Raw genomic sequence first — 24,746 nt, 5'->3', positions numbered from 1 at the left:
GTGGGCAGCACCTTACGAACAGCCGCGACAGGGGTGGGCGTGGTTGTGGACCAGGCCAAGAGCAGGTCAAAAAGTATACTATGTAGTTCCTCCTATGTAAAAACAAAAATAACAAAAAAAGAGGCGGTCGGAATGGAGCCACTGGATGGGCTTAGCTTGCCATTGACCAGTGATCACGGCTTACTCCTGCGGCCGACTTGTGTCCCCCGCTCATCGTGCCATCTTCCCATCGAAGATGCCATCGAAGATGGATGGCCCAGCTTGCTTGATACTTGCTGCAGCTGTCCATCACAGTTTTCTTGGCTAAAATGTCCCGTTGGCCAATGTATGTGGTGATCCGAAGAGCGGTATCCGTACAGCATGCATGGGACTTTTCGGACGTCGACCAAAACGAAAATAAAGTGGCTGAACCTACGTTTGAGTACCCATACCCAAGTTGACTTATAGGCGAAGGGATTTCGGAACAAGGCACGGCAAAGATATGGCACACGTTTGTACGCAACCACCGTCGATTTGATGGGGTAGTACTCTGGGGCGAAGCGAGGTTACTAACACCGTACTCGTCCGAATATTGAGGTGGCTGGACGGGGTGACCTCGAACAATTGTGCAGGGGAAAAGCAATCCTGATTGACTCGGCACTGTTTGCCAACTATCGCTGACCATTGTTTGAAATGAATGAAGAACACAGGGTAAAAAGGAAAGACTCGGACAGTCAAATGAGAGACTTGAAGAACAAAAACTAGCGGAATTGAGGGGAGGGAAGCGAAAAAAAAAAAAAAAAAAAAGGGCCGTGCCAGAAATAGCGATACCAAAAGACCCTGAAGTCTATCTCCCTGCAGTAGCCAAGTTGTCTCTTGTTCGGCTCGGGAGCACCCGCCTCAAGTATCAGTGCAGACCGGGACTCCCTTCACCATTGTTGAGTTTTGACGCTGTTATCTCATGTAGGTTTCTTAGGTATCTGGAATGCCTCTCAACTCCAACATGTTCAAAGTCTGTTGTTCATTGGATTGATTGATTTGTTACACCTCAAAACACCAGCCGCCGTCTAATTCAATTGAATCAAATACCAAAATGCAACAGCAAAAGAAAAGGTATTCTCTATGCAAAACGTCCCATGCAGCCGTACGCCTATTTTTCTGTTAACCTGTCCGTCTCCCTGTTGCCGCTTCCATCTCTTGACCGATCGCGGTTCCGATCGTGGTACTCGCTACCATCATCGTCCTCCTCGTCGTCATCGCCAGCAAACGCATCATAGAGCTCACGGCCCCGCGTGCGTTTCTCGCCGTTCAAGCCTTCGGTTTCGTCATCATTAAGTAGCTCGAATTCGTAGTTATCCCGCGGTGTGCTGTTGCGGCGCTTTCTGATGTAGAACCAAATGCCCAAAGCAGAGCAAAAGACAGCAATGAGACCAATGGCGCCATACACCCAGACGCCGGCCTTTCCAAAGGATGGCAGCCAAGAGACCCAGTTTGAGGGGCTGCTCGTGCTCGTTGCAGCACTGCTGGTGCTCGTTGCCGCGCCTGTCTCAGCCGGTGTCTCGCCGCCAGTAGGCTTGACCTTTGTCGGCCGCTCGGGGTGGTCCGATGGTGTAGCAGCCGGCTGGTTGTCGGTGGCTTGGGGAGGGTGGGTAATCGACGTAGTGGCGGCAGCTATGCTGGTAGTCGCAACCAAGGCATGGTCATTGTCATCCTCTTCGGTGGGCATAGGAAGGAGTTTGGTCTTGCTCGCATCGATCGACTCGCCCCAAAGCTTCAGATGCCAGTCCACAAAAGTACCTTGGTGCTCGTTCTCCAAGGAGTCCTTGACGACAACAGTCCACTTGCCAAGACCGGACTCACCCCTGATATCAAGTTAGCAACAATATCATGTACAGTTCTTTCCATAGGCCAACTCACCAATGCGCAACGCTCATAAATGTCCAGTCAACATATCCGGAACTAGCTGAGTCCAGCTTGCGAGTCACAGACAAGTGGCTAGTAACCCCCTCGGGGCTAATAAGATCGGCGCTCAAGTCACCACGACGAGTGTGATTTACGTTCATAGTGACCGTCACGTGTTCCACCCTCTCGAGATTGGCTTCCTTGAGAGCATCGGCGGTAACCTCGAAACTGACCGCCACACCATCCTTGCCCTGGGGAATTTGCTTGTTGACATGGATCCAAGGAGAGTAGTACCATGCCTGAGGCTTCACGTTCTTCCAGTTTTTGGCAGCTTCGACCATGGCGTAGGCGTCGATTTTACCGTACCCATAGGTATGGCTGAACTTCTTTCCGATCTTGGTCGGCTGCCACTCTCCATCCTTTTCATCAATGGGCACGGCGGTGTCCATAGCGAGCCATTGCATGTCTCTCCAGGTCAGATCAGGACGGACTTGAAGAACAAGCGCATAGACGCCGGCACCCAGTGGGGCGGCAGCAGATGTGCCTCCGTGGCCATTGTAGCATGCGTTAGTGCCGACATCAGTAGTGTGCTAACCAGTTATTAGTCTTCATTCGAACGCGTCAAGACTTGGATTACTTACAATGGCATCTCCGCTGCCACTGCTGTAGGTGACAACGAGCTGAGCAGAGCACTTCTCCGAGTAGTAGGGATGTTGACCTTTCCTGTCGATGGCGCCAACCGTGATACTGTAGATGGAATTGGTGTAGCCATCAAAGTTGCAGTTATCGTCGTTGGCAGCGCCATTGCCGCTGGCAAAGACGTAAATGGATCCCTTTCCACCACGACCCTGCTGGATACCCTTAAGCATGGCGCGCTTAATTAGAATACCTGGGGCATCCATCGATCGGCCATCATCAGGAGGTCCCCAAGAACAAGAGTAGATATCGTTGTGTTGATAGTCATATGTCATAGCAACGGCCTCATCGGCATCCGAGATAAGCTTACTCAGAATACGGATACCGGCAATCTTGGATTCGTATGCGACGCCGAGGCCACAGACGTTGTTCCTCGCGGCAGACACTTCACCGGCGCAGCGAGTGCCATGCTTGTCATCGCTCAGCGTGGGCTTCGGCTCTTCTCGGTGGTCGTTGAAGTCATAGGAACCGGCGGCGTAATAGTTGGGCTTCAGATCATCACTATACATGTCAAGGCCGTCGTCAACAATAGCAACAGTCGCGTTCTTGCCCGTAATGCCCTGCGTCCAAAGACCAGTGACGTTGACATCGTGGCCTGGCTGGACGGTATTGAGCAGGTGCCATTGCTCGTTAAAGATGGGGTCGACGATGTTCAAGGTCTGCATGATCTTGTTCATCTGAGTAACCATCGCAGCGTCGGGCTTATCCTGGCGAGCGACGTTCTTGGGACCGTGCAGGCGAGGAGGTACTCTCTTCTCCCAAGGCTTGCGAAGAAGTTGCTTCTGTGCGAGAAGAATGCCGTCGACGGGGTCAGAGCCGCCCAATCCTCGCCTCTTCATCCTCCGCTCCCGCAGAACAGGCTTGACAATATCATGCGGCTCTTTTCTCGCGGAAAATATATGATGGCCGTCGAGACCGCTGAGGGAGCCCTCGTGGCGCAGACCGAGACGATCAGCAACCTGGCCGGGGGATGTGGAAGAATCCAACTCGAGAACATAGTAGTCGTTCGTCTCGTAGTTTCGAACCGAAGCACCGCTGGCAAGACCGAGCAGGCCGAGGAGAACAGCGGACAACTTCATGATGGGCCAACCGTAGACCCCTCGAAGGGAACAAACAAATGTGCAGAGAGCAAGAGGCTGAAGCTGAGGACAGATAAGCGTCAGCTTCCAGCACCGTATCGAGATCGAACCAAGATGAAAGTAACAATAAAAAAAAATAGAGATAATAGAGAAGGGGGTAAGTAACACACAATCGTACCTCGATCAGGGGGACAAAGGAGCGAACTGGACCCGTCTAGGCTTGGGGAGAGTAGAAGACGAGACGTGGTCGAGTCGCAAGTGGCAAGGGCCGCCCTGGAATATGGCCAAAGCTTCCCTGGCTCTCCGCGCGACCTTTTTTTATGTACTGTTCTTAGTGAGCCTTGAGCTGGGGGGGAGTCAAACTGGTCTAGCGCAAAGCAGTTACTGCTGCAAAAACCGTCTTGTCTGCTTGGCAGTGTTGATTAGATGGACCCTGCTGAGGATTGTTGGTCGGCTATTACTTGAGAAGCAGCTTACGCGCAAGAAACAGCGGGGAGCCCTCGTTTCGGCGTCCAATGCACTTAATATGCGAATGGGAACGCGCAGGGCCACGAGAAAGAGCGATACGCAATGGCACAGTAATAAAAATACAAAGACAAAACGATGGAAGAGAGCAGGCGTTGTGCCTTTAGAGCAGTTTGATTACTTGGACGGAAGGAAAACGTAAAAGTAGGGGGAAAATGCAAGAGTAAAAAAATAACATGCCAGAGACCGCAAAAAGTCAGTTTGATGTTTTTTTTGCTAGGCGGAATGAAGATCTGGAGCACAGGATGACCTCTGCCAGATTGATGTTTCGTGGCCTTCTCGAAAACGGCAGGAACATAAAGCACGGCACAGGCGACCGCAATGCTACCTACCTTTCCAAGTACCTGCTACCGAGCGTTCGTACCTTAGTGGCCGTTCCACTGCTGCACCACTGCTGCAATGGGAAGGCGGTACTTAGCGCATCCAGGCTTCTCAGCTGACGAAAATGGAGGGAACGGTACCTTGAAGGAATCCAAGGCGGCGACTCAGGTGCAGCCGTGTCCACTGTCCACACTCCCGTTTCAACAATGGCGCAGTCACCACTCAGTTACCCCCAATTGGCCCACTGAGAGTCCAGCACCCTGAACAGCCACCGGGTCGGAGATTCCCCCAGGCTGATGCATGGCAAAAGGGGTTCCACTGCCTGTGCTATTTTATTTTTTTGGTCGCCTCCTTCATCTCCCCTCCCCCGTTTGCGCCTCTCTGAAGATCCCCCCACAGGAATGACCATCACACCCAAGTACGTATCTAAATTCGTAACGCTGCATTCCATATGCCGCGTTCTCAATTTCCATTTCTGCGGGCCTCCCCCAAGTGTGACAACCCGTATTATCTGGACACTGATATAGTTGCTGCCACATCAAGGTATTCTTTCTTGCTTACTGAAAGCATATGGCGCCCTTTTACGTAGTCACGTAGGTAGTACAGGAATAGTTTCAGACAACTTGTAACTACTGCCCAACCTGAGCAGCCCAGAAATCTGCTACCTTTGGAGCTTGGCCCCAGAAGGTCCAAACGCCCAAACGTCGAATCACCGATTCACGGCCAAGGAGAGACAGAGGCTTCCCCAGCATTAATCGCCTGGCCTTGGCGCTTGACACAGTGAGGTGTTTCGGAAATGGCTCCCGTTCTCGAACACACACCTTCTCTGCCACACACACGCACACTGAGCCGTGACAGCGCATGAAGCCCTCAAGATATAATAAGCAACATAGAGTTCACAGCGTCAATGTCTTGGGATGCTTGGAATTCTCGATTCCACCGGCAACGTCTGGTCTTTCGTCCATGCCTGGCTCCCCCCCATGACTGCTCGCGCGCAAGAAACATCTACGTGCTCCCGGACATAAAACATTTTATTTCTTCCTTTTTCGGTTTGTCCATCGAGCACCCATGCATGCTATCTACCGCATGAATGATGAAACCCTGAACGGTGTTCAACTGAAAGACTGAATGCAACATGGGTTCGGTAGACTGCGCCGGATTCAATGGCCTAGAGTGACGCCTATGTAGATAAACCGTAATGGGCGCTATGTCTATCATCGTACCTTGGCGAACTCATGATCTAGGTTTCTCTTGTCGTAAACGTCGATCCAGTAATCATTAGCCATCATGCACGCCCATCAACGTTGACCCAGGAAATAATCGATATATTCATTATCAGCAGAGTTGCCAGCCTTCTTCGGTATTAATGTCCAGCTCTCCACGATGGGATCCCGCAAGTGTCCCCATAATCCAGTTGAAGAGCCGACCGGCTCTCTCGGCTGAGTCTCTTCAAAGCATTGTCCCAGTGCCATTCGAAGGAAATACACATTCCAGCAAGCAACAACCTTATCGTCCGAGGTAGGCGTCTTCATCATGTGGGCCAAACATCGCGGCCCAGCTTCAGACCTACAAATTCCCAAATGCTACCTTCTACTCCACTAATCGCCGGCCAGGAGGCTCGACGCCAGTGCTACGGGTGCCTGATACACCCTCCTTCTCCATTGCCTTAACATACCCCTCCCAGATCTCAATTACCTCGTCGTAGAACTCGATGTGGGAGTCGGCCAGCCCACCAAGCTGCTTCTTGAATTCGATCCGCTTGATCCGCTCAAAATCGTTAACCTCCTTGACAACTTCGTCATCAAACATCTCGCTTGTCTTCTTGGCACGCTCCGCCTCAGTGGTAAGCTTGTCGATGCTCATCTCGAGTTTACGTTGACGGTCACGGCGTGACTGTTCGTGGTCAACCCCACGTACGTCTTCAAGTTTGCGCATGAGTCTGCCGCTGGCGCCTGAAAGGCCGCCGGCTCCATGCCCGGACTGGAGCATGTCCCTATCGGCAGTGTTCTTGTTAAGGTACTCCGTTAGCTGCTCGTAGTCCACCTGTTTCTGCTCTCGCGCCTTTAAGAGGCTCTTCAACGCCATACTGTAGGCTTGCATATCCCGGAGGCTGCCGAGGTAATCCTGATCGGTGGCGTCCTTGAGCTTACGCAAGCCCATCGCTGTGTCCTCGACCGAGTTGGCGAAATGTCTGACCTCATTCTCAACTCCAGGCTCGAGTGTGATAAGCTTTTGGAACTGCTCTGCTAGGTCTTTAAAGTCCAACTCAATGTCGTTTTCGCGGCGAGCCACTCTTGCAACCACCTTCTCGATGTGGGCCAAATCCTCGTCAAGCCTGTCACTCCTCTCTCGCACTTCGACAAAACGCTTGTCGTGCTTATGAGCTTTGGTGAAGGCGTTTAGGAAACTGTCCGTTAGGTTGTCGAAGACACCACTGCTACCAGCATCGCTGCTTTGGGATCCCCTCGTACTGCGACTACGCATAGTAGCATTCCAATCAGGACTCTCGAGGAAAATATGGAGGATATCGGCACGACGGAGGACCGGATGGAGGGAGAGACGGGTAAGAAAGCGCTGGAGAGAATGCGCTCTGCGGTTGGTGAAGTCCGGGCCGAAGCGGTTGCCGCTGACATATTCCATACGCTGCTTGTCGGGAAGGGGAGGAACTGCGGCGGTGGGATAATCTCTGCAAAGTGCCTTATACAAGAAGACAAAATCCGTAAACCGCCGGCGGACTGCCACATGTGATCGCTGAAAGGTAGGGAAGGTAGTCTAACAAAGCTCGTATTAACGCGCAAACCTCCAGAAGGAAGGGAGTGACCAGCGGAACACTGCCAGAGTCTTTTTGATCGCCTTACATTGGTAGTAATCAAATAGGACACAAAGGTATCCTTTGAGCCGTCATTCTCCTTAAGCGGTTCGGAGACGGTGCAATCCAGCACTTCCCGGTCATCAGAGCCGGGTGCTTCGCTGTCAAAAGCAGAGTGTCCGTTGTGGTCGGTCTCGTCGGGGTTTGTGGCCGTCACTGAGCTAGAACTCTCAGCAGCAGCAGTTTGCTCCGTGTGCCAGGACACATTGGAGAAGTCATCGTGGTGTTGGTCAATAACCGCCATGGCGTCCAGCTGGGTGGACGTGGGGTTACGTCGTCGTTGCCGTCGGTACTATCGCAGATCGAATGATGGGGAGACAGGCGCTTGGATCGCGTAATTAGCTCGCCGGGGTTATATAAAATCGCAATTGTCGTTCGATACCCAAAGGCCCGCGGGCTTGAACCTCAGATTATCGCAGAGAGAGAATGTGGTGGAGGGATCGTCTTGCTTGCCAAACAATGGCAGGAAGTGTCGGCGGCACTGGTGGGGAATGGCAGGAGCTGCCTGTCGCCAAACCATGGAGGTGACGCCGCAAGCTAGTGTAGCAGGAGCTGGCCTTCTGCGGTTGGGCAGTGCGATAGCGGGGAGAAGACCAGGTACCCACAAATGGCTTGTGGAATGGGCAAGTGATGAGGTAACTCGCTAGCAGCCGGACAACACCGCAGACCCCCAGTTCCGGAAGGCTATGACGAAGCCACCGCCAGAAACAGGTGTAACCTCTTAACCAGCGCTTGGAGCCAGGCCAGGGGCCGCTTTTCCACTTGACAGTGCTGTAGCGGTGGCTGTGAAAGCTCTGGCCAGCAAACTAGGCAGAAGATGGGAGGAACCGTTGAATTCAAACAATGGTTCATAGCAAATTTGTGTTTGAATATATTGTAGCATGTACACGATGACCTCCGTTGTACAGTAGTGGAATCTATTTGGTTTCCTGAGATGGATCTTTCTAGTGACCTGTGCTGTTCCCTTGGGTGTCATGAACCCTCTTTTAGTACACGCTACCCAGCCTTATGCCATACAAGTCTAACAAAGAAAAGAAAAAATGTGCTTGTCTACAACCTTCGAGCGATCTATTTGTCGCTCTTCTCCGCCTTCTTCTCATTCTGTGCATTCTGATCCCTCGCCACCAGCATCTCCTGCTCTGCATCCTTGGCCTCCTGGGCCTGACTTGAGCTAGCCGCCTGAGCATCAGCAGATTGGTTGCTGTCCTCCTTCTCATCGATGTTATCAACGTCACGGGGAGTAGCGAAACCAGTGCTGGCGTTTTCTTCGTTCTGACTGTTCTCTTCCTCAATGAGCTCCTGCTGCTCCTTGAGAACCTCGAGACGCTGCTTGTTGGTAGCAGCACCCTCGGCAGTGAGCACCTCAAGAGAGATCTCATGGAAAAGCTCATCGGGGATGGAAGAGAGGACACCAACAAGCGCCTCAACCTGGCTGTGGGCGGGAACCTGGCCATACATGTAGGCATTGCTCAGAACCAACAGAGTCGAAGGAACACCGTCCTTCAATCTCAAGTCGAGCCACTGCTGAAGGTACTCACGCATTCTCGCGGGGGAGACACTGTGCGTACGAATACCACGGCTAGCGCACGCCATCTGCAGCTCGGACACTGACAGGCTGTCAACACCCTCATAGCTGATCTGTCTGTCGTCTCTCTTGATCTGGCGCATTCTGTGGCGGATCTGATACCGGAGCATGTTGTCCGTACCAAACGTGTTCAAGTTCATGTATCTGCACATGGAGACCAGCTGGGGTCTTGAGAGGTTGTCAAGGGTAATGTCATCCTTGAAGATCTTGCAGACCTTGATGACATCTTCGTGAGTCGGCTGCTCGCCGGAAGAGCGGAGCTTCCTGAAGAACGTGGTAAATGCCTCACTCTGGGTGGTTGCCGGAGTCAAGGGCAGGCCAGTCTCCTTAAGACTGGAACGGAGGAATTCGCTGACCTCCTTGCGTGTCGCTCTAAGCGTGTTGGCCTTAGCGTCCTTGGACTTTTGACCCTCGTACGTGCTGGGCAGCAGGTTGGGGAACAATCGCAGTGCGACAGGGAGCAAAAGCTCGGCGAAGGGGACGATGACGAAGACGGAGAATGGCACCAAGCGACCGAGATCCTGGACGGTACGGCGAAGCTGTCTGTTCTCTCTGCGACTGAGTTCGTATCCGGCAGCCATCTTCAAGGCAAGGCGGGTACTGATCTTGACCTCGGCGGCAAGCAGCTTCGTTCCATCCCAGTAGTGGTGAACCTCCTTCTTGACCTTTTGCCAAACGGTCAATTTCTTGTCCTCCTTTGCGCCTTCTTTGCTCTCTGCAGCAGCATTCTTCGCGGCAGCAAGTTCGGTCAATGAAGCGTCTGAGTCGGCCTTGTCGGTGGCGGACTTCTCCGAGGCTGCCTTGGATCCAGATTGAGCCGCATCTTTTGTCGCCTTGGATTCGGTCTTGGCTGCCGAAGTGCTCTCCTTGGGAAGAGGCTTCTTAGCCTCTTCAACATTGAAGCCCGGCGGCGGACCGGAAGGCTGGCCGTGATTGTGGTGCTCGGTACTCAGATGGCGGACGGGGATAAGAAGGGCGAGGGCGTTTGTTCGACGAGGCAGGTGTCTTGCGTTTCGGCCGAGCACAGCTGGCGAAACACCGAGACTGGACAGCGCACGCGCTGCAAAGAGTCAGAGAGGGAGTTCAGAGTCGCCCAGCACAGAACACCTAGATGGGTGATCCAGGGCGGAGGAACAGATGCAGGAGACAGGCTTACCGTTGCCCAGAAAAGGGTTCGCAATCACCGCCCGACGAGCGACACTTGCTGAGGCGCTCATTCTGCAGCAGGTTGGAGGCAAATGGAGGGCGAGGTAGGTACACCGAATATGTTTAGGCAAAATTGTAGTGGAATAATCAACAAGCTACCGTAGAGCAGGTCGCATGGGCGATGTGATGTGAGTAAGCAGTATACTACAAACTAAAAAACAGTGATGAAGAAGAGGACGGAAAGATGTAATGCGATACGAAACAACTCAAGAATTCTGGATGGAGGGCAAACCGATCGCATCAAATGGGGTGCTACCACGACTTGTCCCTGGCTTCCGAAACCATCCATTCCCGGGGGTTACCAGGGACCGGGTGCTGCACGTGCTAGATCACGGGGTTTGCCTCTCTCCTCTCGCTCTCGGGGTTCGCTTGCAGCGTGTCATGGTGAAAGCACGCAAGCACGGACGAAACAGTGAGGGAAGGCTCCAGATTCCGGTACGTATCCGTATGGAAGTACGTAGTACCTGGACTTCGCCGGGGCGAGCCTGGACATTCCCACTGTTTTGAAAAATTCAGAAAGGTTATTGGCTCGCCTGTTCTATCGCCACATGGATGGCAGAAGACGGCCGCGGTCCTCCTGTAGATCGGTGGGGTCATCCTGGCCTTAGCTGGCAGCTTGTCTTTGGGCGAAGAAGTGTCCCTTTGGATCGCTGGGCTGTGCGAATTGGCGCTTTTTGGCCCCATGTCGGTGATTGGGGGCAGGATAAGCTACCAACCGGACGCTGCGACACCACCGTGGAGGGAGGGTATTCTGCCATCTGCCTGGATCGAACCTGACTTTGTCGAGACTGACGTGGGCTTTTTCGGATGGCGCTACGTTGGAGGGCTGATCGGTGGTATCGGCCACTGGTTCTCAGTGCAAGAGTGCCAGGTTTGGACGCAAACTTGGCATCTTCTTGACATCAATTGAGGTGGTCATCATGGCTTCATGGTTTTTTGTGATTTTTTGCCCAGGCGTCCGGAGTATGGAGGATGAGGGGCAAGGTCAATCTTTATTAACTGTAAGCCTCTCAGCCCATCTAACCAGTCTCACAAAGACGGCATTCATCCAATGCTCGTGGCTAGACGACTAGAGGGTTTAATTTGAATTAGTGCGCAGTCGGAATGTTATGTGCAGACAATGACGATTACTGTTCTGGCGGACGCCTCAACAAATGCTCCCTAAATTTTTCGAACTCCGCTCACAACTTTTTGGTGGGAAGTACGGATGAGATAGGACTGTAGTAATCACTGGCGCGCCAGCTGGCAGGGCCCGGGAAGTTTGATTGGCGACTGCGTCGCCAGGGGTACGTGCACCACTGTTACCTCCGTGCGCTATCTGAGGTATCCTTACAGAGGTAAGATGATCGATAATGATGACACACTGTGTGCTTGTCCGCCTATGGTGTGCTAGCGTACCCCGGACTTTAGAGCTTGTGGCCGCGGACCTCCAAAAGGGAACGAAGCAACCAAGACATTTGGGAAAGGGCGAGGAAGGGTCCAACACAGGCTATTCAGGAGGTATCTCCGATCCACCCCCGAAAGCCCGTCTGTGGATAGCTAACTGCTGAAAGTACAGGCAGTGGGCAGACGTACACTACAAATAGTGGACTTTTAGTGAAATGGGCCAGTAAACCCCAGCACCTAACGGCTGCCAAAGCGCTTCGTCCAACTCCCGCCGACTGTCGGCCGGCCACATACGGATAGTACAGACAGGTCAAGTCCCACAGCCAAAAGAGAGATGGATGTCTTGGACGCACCGCTCAACGCCCATCCGAGAGTGGCCCGATTTCAAAGCATCCCCGTCTGAGGTGCGCGCCAATCTCCATCGCTTCCCCCCTGCACTGATGCATCCCACCGCCGCGGTTCTGCGTCCGCTCATTCTTCTCCACCCGCCCTGCTCGGCATTCCTGCACCACCACCACCTTCACGCTTCCCATCCGTTCCTCTCCCTCTCCGTCTATTTTCTCTCCCCCCCAAGTAGTCCAAATATCTCCAATCCGACTTCTCGTAAAGATCATGGACTTCTCCTAAATCTCTCCCGACCACGATCCCGTTAGGGTCTCGCGATTCCGACTCATCCCTCTTCCCCCGCACGTCCCGGGGCCAGAGCAAATTCCGCCATTCAATTTCGAAGCTACTTTTGTTGAACTAGACTCTTGTTTCCTCTTCCCCTCCCCCTCCTCCAAATTAAAAACATCCGAGGCACCCAATCGACCGTTTGCGACGATTTTGAATAGATTCGTCTTTACTATGAGACTCCACAGGGCCGCCCGCGTCATTCTCGTCGGTGCCCCCGGTGTTGGCAAAGGAACGCAGTCTGAACGACTTCTTCAACGTTTCCCCCAGCTGCAGTCCATCAGCACGGGAGACCTTCTCCGCAACAATGTCAAGCTCCGAACCCCTCTCGGTGAGTCTCGTCACATGCCGCGCGCAACAATATATGCTAACCGGTCTTCACCATAGGCATCAAGGTCGAGAAGACCATGAAGTCCGGCGGTTTGGTTGCAGACGACTTGATTATGCGCCTGATCTCTAATGAGATGTACAAGAACGGCTGGCTGCTTAACCGTGGCCGCCCACAGGTCATGACGCTTGCCTCATCCGCCGCAACCGTCGACTCCTTCTACGAGGAGCACTTGGACGACTTCGTTACCGCCTCCGGTGCGCTCGATAGCCACGCCCCGCCTGAAGCCTCCGAAGACCCTTCCGCTTCTTTCATCCTCGACGGCTTCCCTCGCACGGCTGTCCAGGCCGCGACCTGCGACAAGCTCATCCCCATCAATCTCGTCGTCTCCCTCAAGACGCCTTTCCATGTCATTATGGAGCGCATCTCTGGCCGCTGGGTTCACGAGCCCTCCGGCCGTGTGTACAATACCACTTTTAACGCCCCCCAGGTCCCCGGCAAGGACGATGTCACCGGGGAACCACTTACCCAGCGCCCGGATGACACCGAGGCCGTCTACAAGGAGCGCTTCCGCAAGTTCCAGGAAACCAGCGAGCCCCTGCTTGAGCACTACGCCAAGAAGGGCGTCCTCTGGGAGGTCGAGGGCATGAGCAGTGATGACATCAGCCCCTTGCTCTTTGACGAGTTCGAGCGGCGTTTCGTTCATTGATATTTGAATATTCCTTCGTCTTTGTTATATCTAGAGGAGTTACATCGTGGTTAAGATACCTCGGGTTAGCCATCAAAGACCCCATGGCTATAAACGGGCAGGTCGGGAGGATGGGACACGATCCCATGACACGCAGAGATATATCTGTGGTTTGGTGCAAACATAAATGGTTGTTACTATACGTATTGTTACCAATGTACTATTTCGTTCAGGTTCAGCGTCCGCGCATTTATATATGAAAAACATATTGGCAAATTTCTGAGAACGCCTAGTTGACATTCGTAGTGTGTCTTTTATTTTATATTGGACTTGACAGCCCCTTGGAATGCTCAAACCTAACTCTATATATCAAGGCTAATTGGGTTAACCGACGACTATGAAAAAGAAAAGTCATCAAGGTCCCAGATGAGTTGGTCGGTATTTGAATTTTCCTACTAAAAGCTTGCACGAGCACAAAAGAATAGCCCTTTCGCTATCCAAGACCCTGTTCAACTTCCTTGGTTCTTACATCTACTGCCTACTATTTTCCTTTTAAAACCCCCAGAATGGTGGTGACCCGCGGGCAAGCGAGGCTACGAGCCTTAAAATGGACATCTGTCCCTGCAGAGATTCGCCTTATGATCTTGTCAGCAATCGCATACCAGAAATACCCTGGCTGGGCTTCGCTTGCATCCGTATGCAGAGAATGGCAGTATGTGTTGGAGAAGGCCAATTTCTATAAGGTAAAGCTGAGAGTGTCTTGCCTCAACGACTTTGAATATTTTGTTCCGCCACGAAAAAGAGAGCTTATCCACCACATCTGTCTCAACGTTGAATTACCACGCTACACGCCTAGGTGTTGTTCAAAACGGCGTTCACCGCCAGCAAAGATCCGCTCTGTCGTCAGCGATGGAATATGGAAACTTTTTTCTATCTTGAGTACTTGGAAACCAGCCGCTCACTTGGCATTGGAGATCAATGTGTACTCTCCCAGCGACCGCAAACACTGGTTCAAGAATTTCTATTTGTCCACCGACGATGTCGAAGATGATGGAGACCCAATACCGGATGCATTGAGAGCTGTGACTCCGCACCATGACCTGCAGCATGGCTGGGTGCATGGCCGACAAGTCAAAGCTCCTCCAAGGTCGGCTGCGCAACGTATCTTCCGGCCTATCGATCTAGTGTTCCGCGAAATGTTGCCTCGAGTTGAAGCGGTCACTTGCCTCATCATCCGTCGACAACTTCGGCGTTGTATTTCTCCATGGGGACTGAGCCTGTTACTTCGCAAACTTCACGGTCTAGAGCATATCTCCTTGAGCCGTGGGCGCCATACGTAACTGGGGGCAGAGAATTTCATAATCGAGGTGCGCGCCAAAGCTTGTGATATCAATCACGCTTTGCATCCTTTTCTTCATCGACCGCTAATATTAGGAATAGCTCTTGGGTTTGCCATACGAGATTATCTTCCCGATACTCTCAAGAGATTAACGGTATTTGAAGACGATTATAAATTTTATGATCCTTTTCCAAAGCGGCCAGCCCGTATATTCTCGTACAACCTAGTTGATCCTAGCAATGGCCTTGGTGCAATTTTTGCATCTAAAAGTCTCAACCTACAATACCTTGCCATCTCCTTTATGGTCGACGCAGAAGAAGTCTTTCGACACTGTCGCTCGACGTGGAACTGGTCGCATCTACAATCTCTAGCGCTTACATCACAGCTCCTACAGAACGACTTGGGTAAACGCAAGCAGATTGAAGCTTTGCTATGCCGAGCCGGGGTTCTTGTGCAGAGTATGCCCAAGCTACACACATTTGTGCTTTGGAATGGCGGAAAGGCACATGCCTGTGCGTTTATATATCGCGTTGACAGAGACAATGCCTCGGTCACTTGGCGTGGAACATGGCATCTACAGTTGAGTCCTCTTGTTGTCAAGTCATGGCAGCTTGCTGTCTCGAAGCCGCCTTTTCCCAAACTTCAAATCAAGCAAGAGTTTGTTCGAGGGGTTATAATGTCTCACGGAGATGCAATCTCTCATCTTAAGTTGCCCTGCCAGGTCATTGATCCCGCGTCACTTTGGCAGATCCGAAGAGAAGGATGGAGTTTGAAGCAGTAATATACTACACTATGACCTTCTCTATTATGTGTGACATATTGCCAAGTGGAGGTTTTTCTGCTTTTTCTCCCCTGTTCTTTTTCGCAGTCGTACCGCGTGTACGTCAAAGAAAGCTCCGGCCGCTCAGCGTCACCGCACAAGAATGATTCGCGCACTACGTTGGACCTCGGGTATTTTCGTCCGGGGAAATGTAACGTGGTTCGCGGGGAAAGCAGCCAACAGACGGCCCGGGATGCCTTGCTGTCATCCAAACAACTAAAACCACTGCTACACAACAACATTCATGCGACCGCAATTAAAAAGCAAAGACGAAGAAAGCCCTGACCACCATCATCCCCCTCGGTCTCCGAGTATTCGGTTGAAGACTCGTGTGAGTGCCGCAGGATTCCGGCGCCATGCGGGTTATCCTGCCTCAACGGGTAAGATAGGCCTGGCCCCACACAATGACGCGAATCAGCTAGATTGAGTTGTATGTGCCACTAATCACGATGACCCAGGCTTAGTGACCGAGTTGTGATGGAGTTGTTTGTTTGCCTGTAGATGTAGTTTCTCGAGTGTATTCTTATGTTACTAACCCTTTCATGTTTCTGGTTTATATGGGCGTCGTTATGTGAAAAGATACTCTCTCTGGGCGCAACCGTCCCGGAACGTTGAGACTGTAGTCTTCGGCACAGTTGCGGGAAGGCTATTAGCGATTCCTTCTGAACAGTAGAAATTTCCTCATTGCGACTTTCAAACAATGATTCGTAAGCCCCAAGCAAGGGGAAAAGAAGCCACCTGCATGGTCAACTGCTAATCCGTAACTTGCCCTGCCTCTACACAATCCTAACAAGACCAAGAGAATAGGTTGATATTTGAAAATGCCCATGTCTTGAAAATCCAAAACATCAGAAGTTGAACTGAAGGCAGGCGGGTTCCTTGTTCATGGGCAGCTTGAGCTACATCAAGGTATCGGGTCATTACTCATCTGCCCGCAGCTCTAGCTTTACCCTTGGGGATTTGCGGCGGTAGAATTGCTAAAGATTACACTTCCCCGGCATCGATGGGCTGGGGAATGATTGGAAATTCCGGCAACATGGCTCTCTGATTCTCTCTGGCCTATGCCGATTACTAGAATTAACCGTAATGCGATTTTCCGCTGGTGGCATGGCACGTTGGGTGTTGCGGGTATCGCTCTGACTCGGAATCTTACCACTTATACCTCAGCAATGACTTGCCTGTATACCAACATATACGCCAGTTGAGAGTTCTTGACAGAAAGTAGATGTCCGTGGCACCAATAAGCAACCAGTTTTTGCCTGAGAGGGGAAGCTGGCTTAATAATGATTATCAAGTTTACGACACATGAGCGCAGTATAGTTGTCCAGAATGATGAAAGCGTTGAATGAAGCAAAGAAAACAACCAAGGTGAGCTTTGTGACTTTTGTGGCGTCTTGTAAAGGACTAATATACCATGCTCTTCTCAGCCGCAAACCCAGGAGCCTATACTTAAGCCCTGCCGTTGCTGGGGGCATTCTACATTACTCTCGTTTACCCAAACATTAGGTAGTCACGGCTGGTTGGTTGAGCTCGCCAGGTCAAAAAGTAGACACTGCAGATCTTATCTGGCATAGTTTCTCCGGCAACTTCGCGCCTGTTAAGCGCCAGTAGAGGTCCCTTCAAATGTTGGTATATTTATTTCTAAGTTTGATTTCTTTACTGTAACCAGTTTACCGGCGGGCCTCGTATCGTCAAGGGAGTAAGCTGTGAAGAGATTACTGACCCACTATGTCACGAAGACAATAGAGGTTTTAAAGTTGATCGTCAGCACGTAGGGGTTGAAACCCCTCTTTTCTGACTCAAAAGCCAAAGTTTTACCATAAGCGAGGTTTTTGTATTTTGGGACAGGCGTAAGAAGCTACGTGACTGTCGGCTGTTACGCCATGTATAGCGAGTAATTCGCCGATGATCTCTTTGGCTGTTCCCGTGAAAGGGCCTGTAGAACTGATTGATTTCCATTGGGCAGTCATAACTTCTCACTGGTAAAGAGCAAGAAGAGCACAGAAGAAGAGGCAAATATCATAGCAGAAAAGAAAAACAAAGGATGTAGCAAGACTTCACCCAACGCTCTTTGCGTAGGTTTCTTCTACAAACCCGTCTTAGACTGGAAAAGGTCTGGAACCGGGTCTGAAGCATGTGATAAGACCAGCAGTGGCCAGGGATGACTGAACGTCAGGCTGACGCTTGTCATTGTAAGAGTGTCACATCTTTGGAGCTAGCTTCTCCAAATGCCGATGGTTTCCCCGTCTGTGGCGTTCGGAGCGTTGCGCAGGCGTGGTGATCATTGAAACGGGCACCTCCCCTACATTCTCCAAATCGTTTTGCAGGCCGGCATGTTGTTTTGAGTTAGCGCCTCCCACTAGAGCGGTAGTCAAATTTACCTCATGGGAAGATAATCGCCGTCACTACTGGCCACCTCGAACGTCTCCCAGCAGCACAGCACGTGATTCAAATCCTATCTCTGTGCTCGGGTCCATTTCGCGAATGGTCGGCGAGGAATTGGCGAACAAGAGCATACATCTTACTCAATAATCCATACCGAAACCGAGGAGCGTCCCTTGACCGGCGAGTGAATCCGCTTTCCGTGGAGAGACGTCGGCCCTACCAACATTCAAAGTCCACAATGACTCCGAGATGACAGGCCATTCCGTTACATCCCGCGGATTTTGTGCGCCGGATTTTGGCCGACAGATTCCCCGCGTGACTTTGCGTTGTCGGCCGTCATTCTTTTTTCTCGTTTCCCTTGCTTGAGACTCAGAGAATCCACGGAGCGACGGTTGATCGAGTCTCGGCGTGATAGATCCCAGGAGCTTTTATTGAAGCAGTTCCTCATCTCAAAAGCAACTTACCCCCGATATCCGTCCACGATGACAAGCCTCTCTCTCCCCGGAGAAGCAATGGTACGCCTCCAGCCCCCATGAAATCCCAACAGCTCAGCGGACCGTCGCGTGGAGAGGTGCCTCCACATTTCCCCCGAATGGGAGCCCGGATGAACTCCCCTTTTCACGCAAAGCGGGAGGATGATCGATTGCAGCCGATGGGGTCCCATTTGTTATCGTAATCCCTGCATGAGTCGGTTCCAAATGCCGAAAAGGACCAGAGCAAGACAAGGCCAGAGCCCAGCGCGGGACCAAGTGCTAGCACTTGCTTTTTCCTGCTATGCGTCCCATGCATGAAATCTTGTCTTGTCAATCGACCGAAGAGCTGCCGTGACGGATAACCATACAGCACACAAAACACATTACACCCACAGTACAAGTGCGCACCTACACTATACGTACGTCCACACACACACACACAACCCCTGGTTTTCCTTGGGTTAAATTTGGATCTTTACGCAACCATCCAAGGTTCAGGACGCCTTTTTTTTTTTTTTTTTTTTCCCTTTCCTTTGCGTGGGCATCATCCATGACACTGGCCCCACCACCATGTCGGCTACAGCCACATCTTAAATCACCTTTCTAAGTACAGAACAAGCTCAAGTGAGCAATCGCCCATATCGCCCCCCCTGCCCGGATGAGCGCCGGAGGCATTTATCCCAGCTTTTAACCCTCCCAATGGGAAAAAAAACCAGTTGCCTATTCGGCTTGTTCCTCTCCCCATTATCAGACGAAAAGTAGGGAAGGGTCCCGAGTGGACCGTCTAAACCATCCCAGAGGCACGACTGCTGTGGGCTTCCAACAGGCACGGTAAACCGACCGAGAGCAGCACCGCTGTGTCTCCTTGTCTCCACGTTGCATCCCCTTTCTCAGGTTCATTGCCTCAGGGAACCGGCTGTTACCCACGCATGACTGCCGTTCCTCCTAGCCCCTCGGACTGCCCTGTTCCCATTTCCCACCCTTCGTCCTTTCCAGGACTGCCCTCAGTATTTTTTATTTTTATTTTATTTTTACCTTTGGGTAGCTTGCTCCCCTCTTCTATACCCTACCATATCCATCCCATCACAAAAAGGGAGAGGGAGGCTGCAGCTGCGGCCCGTTGTTTCGTCAAATCCTACGCCGGGGTCCTGCATGCTGTGACTAGGCGGGACGAGACAACAAAGGAGAAAAGGGTTCAAGACGAGAAACGAAGCGAGTCCAGGAACAATCAAACACCTTTTTTCGATCGCCCGCCGCGGGGCGGGCCTGCGATAGCTCCCAACATGGAAGAGAAGCACAAATTCATTATCCCGGCCCACGAACGGCGGCAACCCGGAACCGTCACTGTCGACCCTACTTCGCCGACAGAAGAAATAACAACATCACAACCCGAGGCCCCAAGGATACAGCACGTTGACCACTCATATCCTCAATCAGCCCATCTCCGAGATGTCCCCGATGCGTCACCGCCATATCCGGATGCGATAACAATCGGCACGGAGCGGCCAGCCCCTGCTGTCTCACGACATGCCCCAGCCGGGGCGGCGGTAGCGGCACCTGACCTCGAACAGCAGGGCGGCCTGAAAGGCTGGATCCGGAGGGTCGATGGCGCGGGACAGGTTGACGGAAAGTCGCGAAAAACCATCCTTGGCCTGACCGTGTTCCGGTTCTGGGCCGCGGTCGCTCTGGGCGTTGTGATTGTCGGCGTCGCCATCGCCGTCGGTCTGGGGCTGGGGCTGGCTAACCGGTACGTCTGACCACGATATCTTCTAGCTTTTCTCTCTCTCTCTTTTTCTATCCACCCTCTCTCTCTCTGCCCTCCCTCCCGCTCGAAGCCGCTCCGTACGTCTCTCCAATCCGCAGCCAGCAGCCCTGGCTGACGCGAGTAGCCACAATACGACATATTCGGTAGTAGACTCCGGCGACCCGACGACAGTTACGCAAATCCTCGGCGTCCCTTCCCCGGCTCCGATTAACCCGTACTGCCCGCTGTACCATGACTCCTGGACAGCAAGCAACACTACGGTGACGCCCTACGACGCCTCTGGCTCCCCGATCCGCTTCAACAACGACCAGGTCATGTCCTTTGACGTGATGTGCAACACTTACTGGCCGCAGCGCCAGGGCCTGAATCCCGGGCTACGCGACATCCTCGTCATGACCGTCCCGGACATGTTGACCTGCATTACGCTCTGCGCGCAGTACAATCAGGGCTACAGCGATGCCGTCGGCGATGACGTCTACGTCGGCGGCGGAATCTGTGTGGGTGTCGCGTTGATCAAAGGCAGAGGCCAGTTTTGTCATTTGAAGAATGCGACGGGGATAAACGACACCGCCGCCGCGGGCGGATTCGAAGTCGATTCAGCCGTTCTCACGGGGGATTGGGCTGGGATGAACGGCATAGAGCAGACGCTTGCTTTTGGGGGTAACGTTGATTTCGGCGCTAATGGAACGAATGCGACCACCTCTGGTTAATTGGGTTTGGGAGGGGAGGAGGAACAATCAGCCCCTACTGTTCGTTTATGGGAGTTTGCGAGGCGAGGCATCCTTCTTGTGTTTTTGGCGTCTCGGACGGAAGGGGGTTTTCTCTTTTTTTTTTTTTTTTTTCTTCTTCTTCTTCCTTTTTTCCCTTCCCTCCCCCTTGGCTCACGGCACGATAACATGGGCGGCGAAGCGTTGTGCTGGAACGGGACTGCCGCAACATTGCACTGCACCTTGATTGGCATGGTGAAGGAGGAGCCTTCAACATCCGCCCGAGTGAGCGGTTGCAAACCAGCTGCAGCATGTATAGGCCCGGCTGCAGATGTTTATGATGACTATTTCAAATGGGGTGAGGAGGATCCTTTCGGCATATCGGCGCAAGGTCCGGGTCTTGTCTAAACAGAAGACAGTGGAGTATCATGTAGGGTTCGCCGTATATACAGCAAAACGGCGCTTCGCAGCAACAGGCGCAGCACATCAGTGCTGCAGGAACTTGGAGTCACCGGTCCAGAAGACCGGATGTACATGAAATGTGGCTGTATTGATTCTCATAACTTACAACAACAAGCCTATACCCTTGATAAATAAGAGAACCCATATCCAAACGTCGCTCTGGAAAATCGTTCCATTCGATCTCCACTACCATTCGTCAAACCGTGTGTCGCTGGCAAGACGTATCTTGCATATATTCTCTTGTATCCGTTCATAGCTAATCGTGTTCTACCACCGCATCGGAGGTGGCAGAGAGGGCCATTGTCCAACCCAATGCCATCATGACCCATGCCTAATCATGTCGGCGGTCAATATCTAGCTGTCACGCCATTCCTGGCCGTTCTGGATGCCGCTGGGCGCGCTGTTGGCATGGCCCTTGCTGCCGGAGGCCTGGTTGATGTCGTCATCGTCATCGTCATCCAATACGCGAGCGAGCTCATCAGGGTCCTGCATCTTAGCATCGGGGTCAACAACACCGTCAAGATCCTCGGCTTGTCGCTGGTTGTCCCTGTCAGTGTCAAGGACACCTTCGTCCGCGCTAACGGAGATGCCGCGGGCTCCCCACTTAGGTCTTCCGCCACGGCGGCCGTTGCTGTCACCATTTCCGAGGGCCGGCGCGCTCTCCTCGTCGTCCGAGTGCACGTCGACACGCTTGCCGAAGATGCGGTTGAGCAGCCAACCACGGCGCATGTCATCCGCGTCGACAATGCCGCCACTGCGGAGCTTAACGCGTTGGCGTGTGTAGTAAACCCAAGCAAAGTCGACGTAGAGAGCGGTCTGAATAATGCCGAAGATGACCGACACCGGGTTCGGAGCTTTGTCATTAATGTCAAGCTCGCGGGTAATCCAGCCGATAAGGTAGAGCGCACGGTAGGAGCCAAGGGTGGCAAGGTAAAAGGAATCGATGACGGTGGGGACGGTCGTCTGGCGAAGGAGAAGGAGTTGAGGAAGGACGCAGACGGACTCGAGAATCTGTGAGAAATCCCAGAGCCACTTTCGGGACATTGTTAGCTGGTGCCCGGCGTCGCATGGGCTGGGTATAGACTACTTACTACTCTAAAGGTCCAGAAGTTTTCTAGAATGAGCATGGCGAAGGGCGAGATGAGAAGAGAGCCACCAAAGGCACCGGCACCGACCTTCCAGGCAATCTCACGCTCCCTTGATCGAGGGTAGACCCATTGCATGATGCCGATGATATAGAAGGACGTTGTTATGTAAAACAGCTTGAAAAGGAAGTTCCATGCGATTTGCTCCGAGAATATGTCAAGGTATCGCGTGCAAAAGACGACAGCGTATAAACCCTGGGTGATGAGGGATACACCTGCGCATGCAATGTCAGTGCTGTGACATTCTTCTCGAGCTAGAAAGACGTACCTTCGGCGCTTCTGTTGCGATGTATCGCTAGCATAAGGATACATTTTGACAGGAGGTGGGAGATATCTCCCAGGTATCGGAACACCTGCCCGGCGGTTAGCGTACGCGGTCCAGTGCTTGCCCCTCATCGTCGGCTACTCACGTTCCACGCGGTCATGGTGCTGAATGGAAAATCGAGCTTCCACTAGACTGCGATGTGTCAAATGAGGGTGATAGGAAGTCGGGTGCTGCGGTTGCGACACAAACAAACAAGGACGGAACGGGAGGGAAAGCGCCGGCTCCGTTTCACATCACACGGAACGGCGAGCTGCCCAAGGAGAAAGAGGTATCGATTAAACGAATTCTTGCTCGTTTAGAGGATGAAGAAAGCTTAGTCAAGGGGTCCTGACGAAGCCAATACTGGTGATGAAGCTATGGTATATCGAGAGTGGGATGTGGAGGTGAAGCTTGCGTCAGGTCGGCTCTAACGAGACGAGTATCCAAGTTCCCCAGCGGAGAGATTCAGCTATGCGCTGAGTCGCCCTCAGTTGGAGCTGCCCTGCTGGCCTTATCAGCTCGAGCCTGAGCCTTATCCGTGCTAGGGAAGGTGACGACAGCCTGGCCCCCCAGCCACGTTATGCTGGCCTGTCAGTTCTCTGATTGGCCCAGAACAGCAGGGTCGCTTATGTAACCCCGCCTGTGGGGTCGATAGCGCCATTGAAGAAGGTACCTTGTGTGGGTTCCTTGCTGCGTGGATTGTGAAGACCATGCCATTTTGAGGAATACGTGCTCACGCGGGACATGCCATTCATTGAGTTATTTATCGAGAGAGTGTCTGCTTCACCAAGACGATAGCTTTCCGGAGAATGTCGCGGTCATTCTCAAATGTCAGCTTCTCGATAGCTTCGTCGCAGCTGAAGAATTTTGCATCAAATTGTGTTTCTCCTGCCATTTTCCCCATTGCGTGGCTATTCTCCACGGCTGCAACATACCACCATATCAGTTTCACACCTGCTCCTCCATCAATGTTTCGCAGGGTCAACATGAACGGTTCTCGAATTCCCTGACGCGTAGCTGCTGTATCTGGAGCGTTCGCGTCGTCATCTGGTGCCGGCGCCCTCGTGGACATGTCGACAGGCAGCAGCCTACACTGGAAGCCTGTCTCCTCCAACACTTCTCTTAGTGCAGCCTCGTGTCTTGACTCGCCGCAGTTGCGTCTTCCCTTCGCAAGGAGCCATTCGTTGTAGGCGAGATAATGGAGCAGGCAGACTTTAAGCGGCTCTGCTGACAAGTCGAAGACGATGGCACCACAACTCTCCACGAAAACATCCGAGGCGTACTGACTGGTGACGAAGGTGGAAGCTGCCATTACCGAGAGCCTGGGACGCCTGCCTAGCGTGAAGAACTTATCAGTAAAGTTAATGTAGTAGGTTGGAGTTGTATTGCATTGGCAGTGTTGACATCGCCAGCTCAGCTTCCTGCTGGTGGGGTCCCCTTGCTTTGTCCCGTGCTGGCCCCAAAACGGCGGATGGCCTAGGGAGCGATAGCCCGTTTGGCCCTGCCGTCGCTCCCGGTTGCCGCGCAAGACAGGCGCTAGCGGCAGAAACTAGTTGGATTAGAAACAGGCGGCACGCAGTCTGATCAAAAGCTTCGTAGGTACAGATAGGGTCCTGCTAACTGCCGCCTGTTGTGGTCGCGCACTGCCATGGCATATCTATGCAAGCCTGGGGTTACATGCGTGCAACGCTGTCAGTAATCTGCAGACTGGTGCCAGTACATTGTTCAGGGTGCTGGTTTTATTTCCTGGGACTGCTCGCTAAATCAAGGATACTATCAGCGAGTTCTTGCATGCTTCCCGCATCAGAGTTAATGCCCGTATAAAGTGCCTCCTTCTATCTGTAGACAACGCACAGCTAGACAGCTAGAAATTGGGTAGCATTAGTTCGACCCGTTTTTTAGTCCCTCGGATTTATATCCTAAGTTCCAGGCCGGTTTCCATCAAATGGCATCATCCTTTACAGCTGCTTCATCATCTACTATCGAGTTAGGCGAGCAACACTTGCTGATGTAAAGACTCAAAGGTCTCAGAGAAATCCTTGGACAGAAAAGCAGGAAACATATGGAAAGCCTGTCACCAGAGCTGAACCGTTGTTACCCCCAAAGAAGC

At 52.4% G+C, this 24,746-nt stretch overlaps 8 protein-coding genes across 8 annotated transcripts; 3 read left to right on the top strand and 5 right to left on the bottom strand.

The window, feature by feature from the left end:
* Positions 1-1,129: 1,129 nt before the first annotated feature.
* On the bottom strand, positions 1,130-3,656 carry CTRU02_209741 (pheromone processing endoprotease kex2; the record flags this gene model as incomplete). The annotated part of the gene is made up of 3 exons (XM_036720555.1): positions 1,130-1,841; positions 1,897-2,471; positions 2,523-3,656. 3 exons carry the CDS (start codon positions 3,654-3,656, stop codon positions 1,130-1,132), a joined length of 2,421 nt encoding a protein of 806 aa, XP_036587395.1.
* A 2,436-nt stretch (positions 3,657-6,092) lies between these two features.
* On the bottom strand, positions 6,093-7,615 carry CTRU02_209740 (vacuolar targeting protein; the record flags this gene model as incomplete). Its single annotated transcript, XM_036720554.1, has 2 exons — positions 6,093-7,274; positions 7,361-7,615. 2 exons carry the CDS (start codon positions 7,613-7,615, stop codon positions 6,093-6,095), a joined length of 1,437 nt encoding a protein of 478 aa, XP_036587394.1.
* Positions 7,616-8,439: 824 nt separating this feature from the next.
* CTRU02_209739 (mrs7 family protein) lies at positions 8,440-10,173 on the bottom strand (the record flags this gene model as incomplete). The annotated part of the gene is made up of 2 exons (XM_036720553.1): positions 8,440-10,016; positions 10,113-10,173. 2 exons carry the CDS (start codon positions 10,171-10,173, stop codon positions 8,440-8,442), a joined length of 1,638 nt encoding a protein of 545 aa, XP_036587393.1.
* A 2,221-nt stretch (positions 10,174-12,394) lies between these two features.
* On the top strand, positions 12,395-13,257 carry CTRU02_209738 (GTP:AMP phosphotransferase, mitochondrial; the record flags this gene model as incomplete). Its single annotated transcript, XM_036720552.1, has 2 exons — positions 12,395-12,551; positions 12,608-13,257. 2 exons carry the CDS (start codon positions 12,395-12,397, stop codon positions 13,255-13,257), a joined length of 807 nt encoding a protein of 268 aa, XP_036587392.1.
* Positions 13,258-13,874: 617 nt separating this feature from the next.
* Positions 13,875-14,576, top strand: CTRU02_209737 (uncharacterized protein; the record flags this gene model as incomplete). Its single annotated transcript, XM_036720551.1, has 1 exon — positions 13,875-14,576. One exon carries the CDS (start codon positions 13,875-13,877, stop codon positions 14,574-14,576), a length of 702 nt encoding a protein of 233 aa, XP_036587391.1.
* A 4,960-nt stretch (positions 14,577-19,536) lies between these two features.
* Positions 19,537-20,728, top strand: CTRU02_209736 (uncharacterized protein; the record flags this gene model as incomplete). Its single annotated transcript, XM_070205329.1, has 2 exons — positions 19,537-20,004; positions 20,117-20,728. 2 exons carry the CDS (start codon positions 19,537-19,539, stop codon positions 20,726-20,728), a joined length of 1,080 nt encoding a protein of 359 aa, XP_070060977.1.
* Positions 20,729-21,541: 813 nt separating this feature from the next.
* On the bottom strand, positions 21,542-22,757 carry CTRU02_209735 (ER lumen protein retaining receptor; the record flags this gene model as incomplete). The annotated part of the gene is made up of 4 exons (XM_036720549.1): positions 21,542-22,219; positions 22,279-22,547; positions 22,601-22,685; positions 22,743-22,757. 4 exons carry the CDS (start codon positions 22,755-22,757, stop codon positions 21,542-21,544), a joined length of 1,047 nt encoding a protein of 348 aa, XP_036587389.1.
* Positions 22,758-23,399: 642 nt separating this feature from the next.
* On the bottom strand, positions 23,400-23,948 carry CTRU02_209734 (NUDIX domain-containing protein; the record flags this gene model as incomplete). The annotated part of the gene is made up of 1 exon (XM_036720548.1): positions 23,400-23,948. One exon carries the CDS (start codon positions 23,946-23,948, stop codon positions 23,400-23,402), a length of 549 nt encoding a protein of 182 aa, XP_036587388.1.
* Positions 23,949-24,746: the final 798 nt, after the last annotated feature.

Source organism: Colletotrichum truncatum (assembly GCF_014235925.2).
Source record: "Colletotrichum truncatum strain CMES1059 chromosome Unknown Contig_0006, whole genome shotgun sequence".
NCBI lineage: Eukaryota > Fungi > Ascomycota > Sordariomycetes > Glomerellales > Glomerellaceae > Colletotrichum > Colletotrichum truncatum.
Note: the sequence above shows the minus strand (reverse complement) of the source record. Positions and strands in the feature narration are given on the sequence as shown.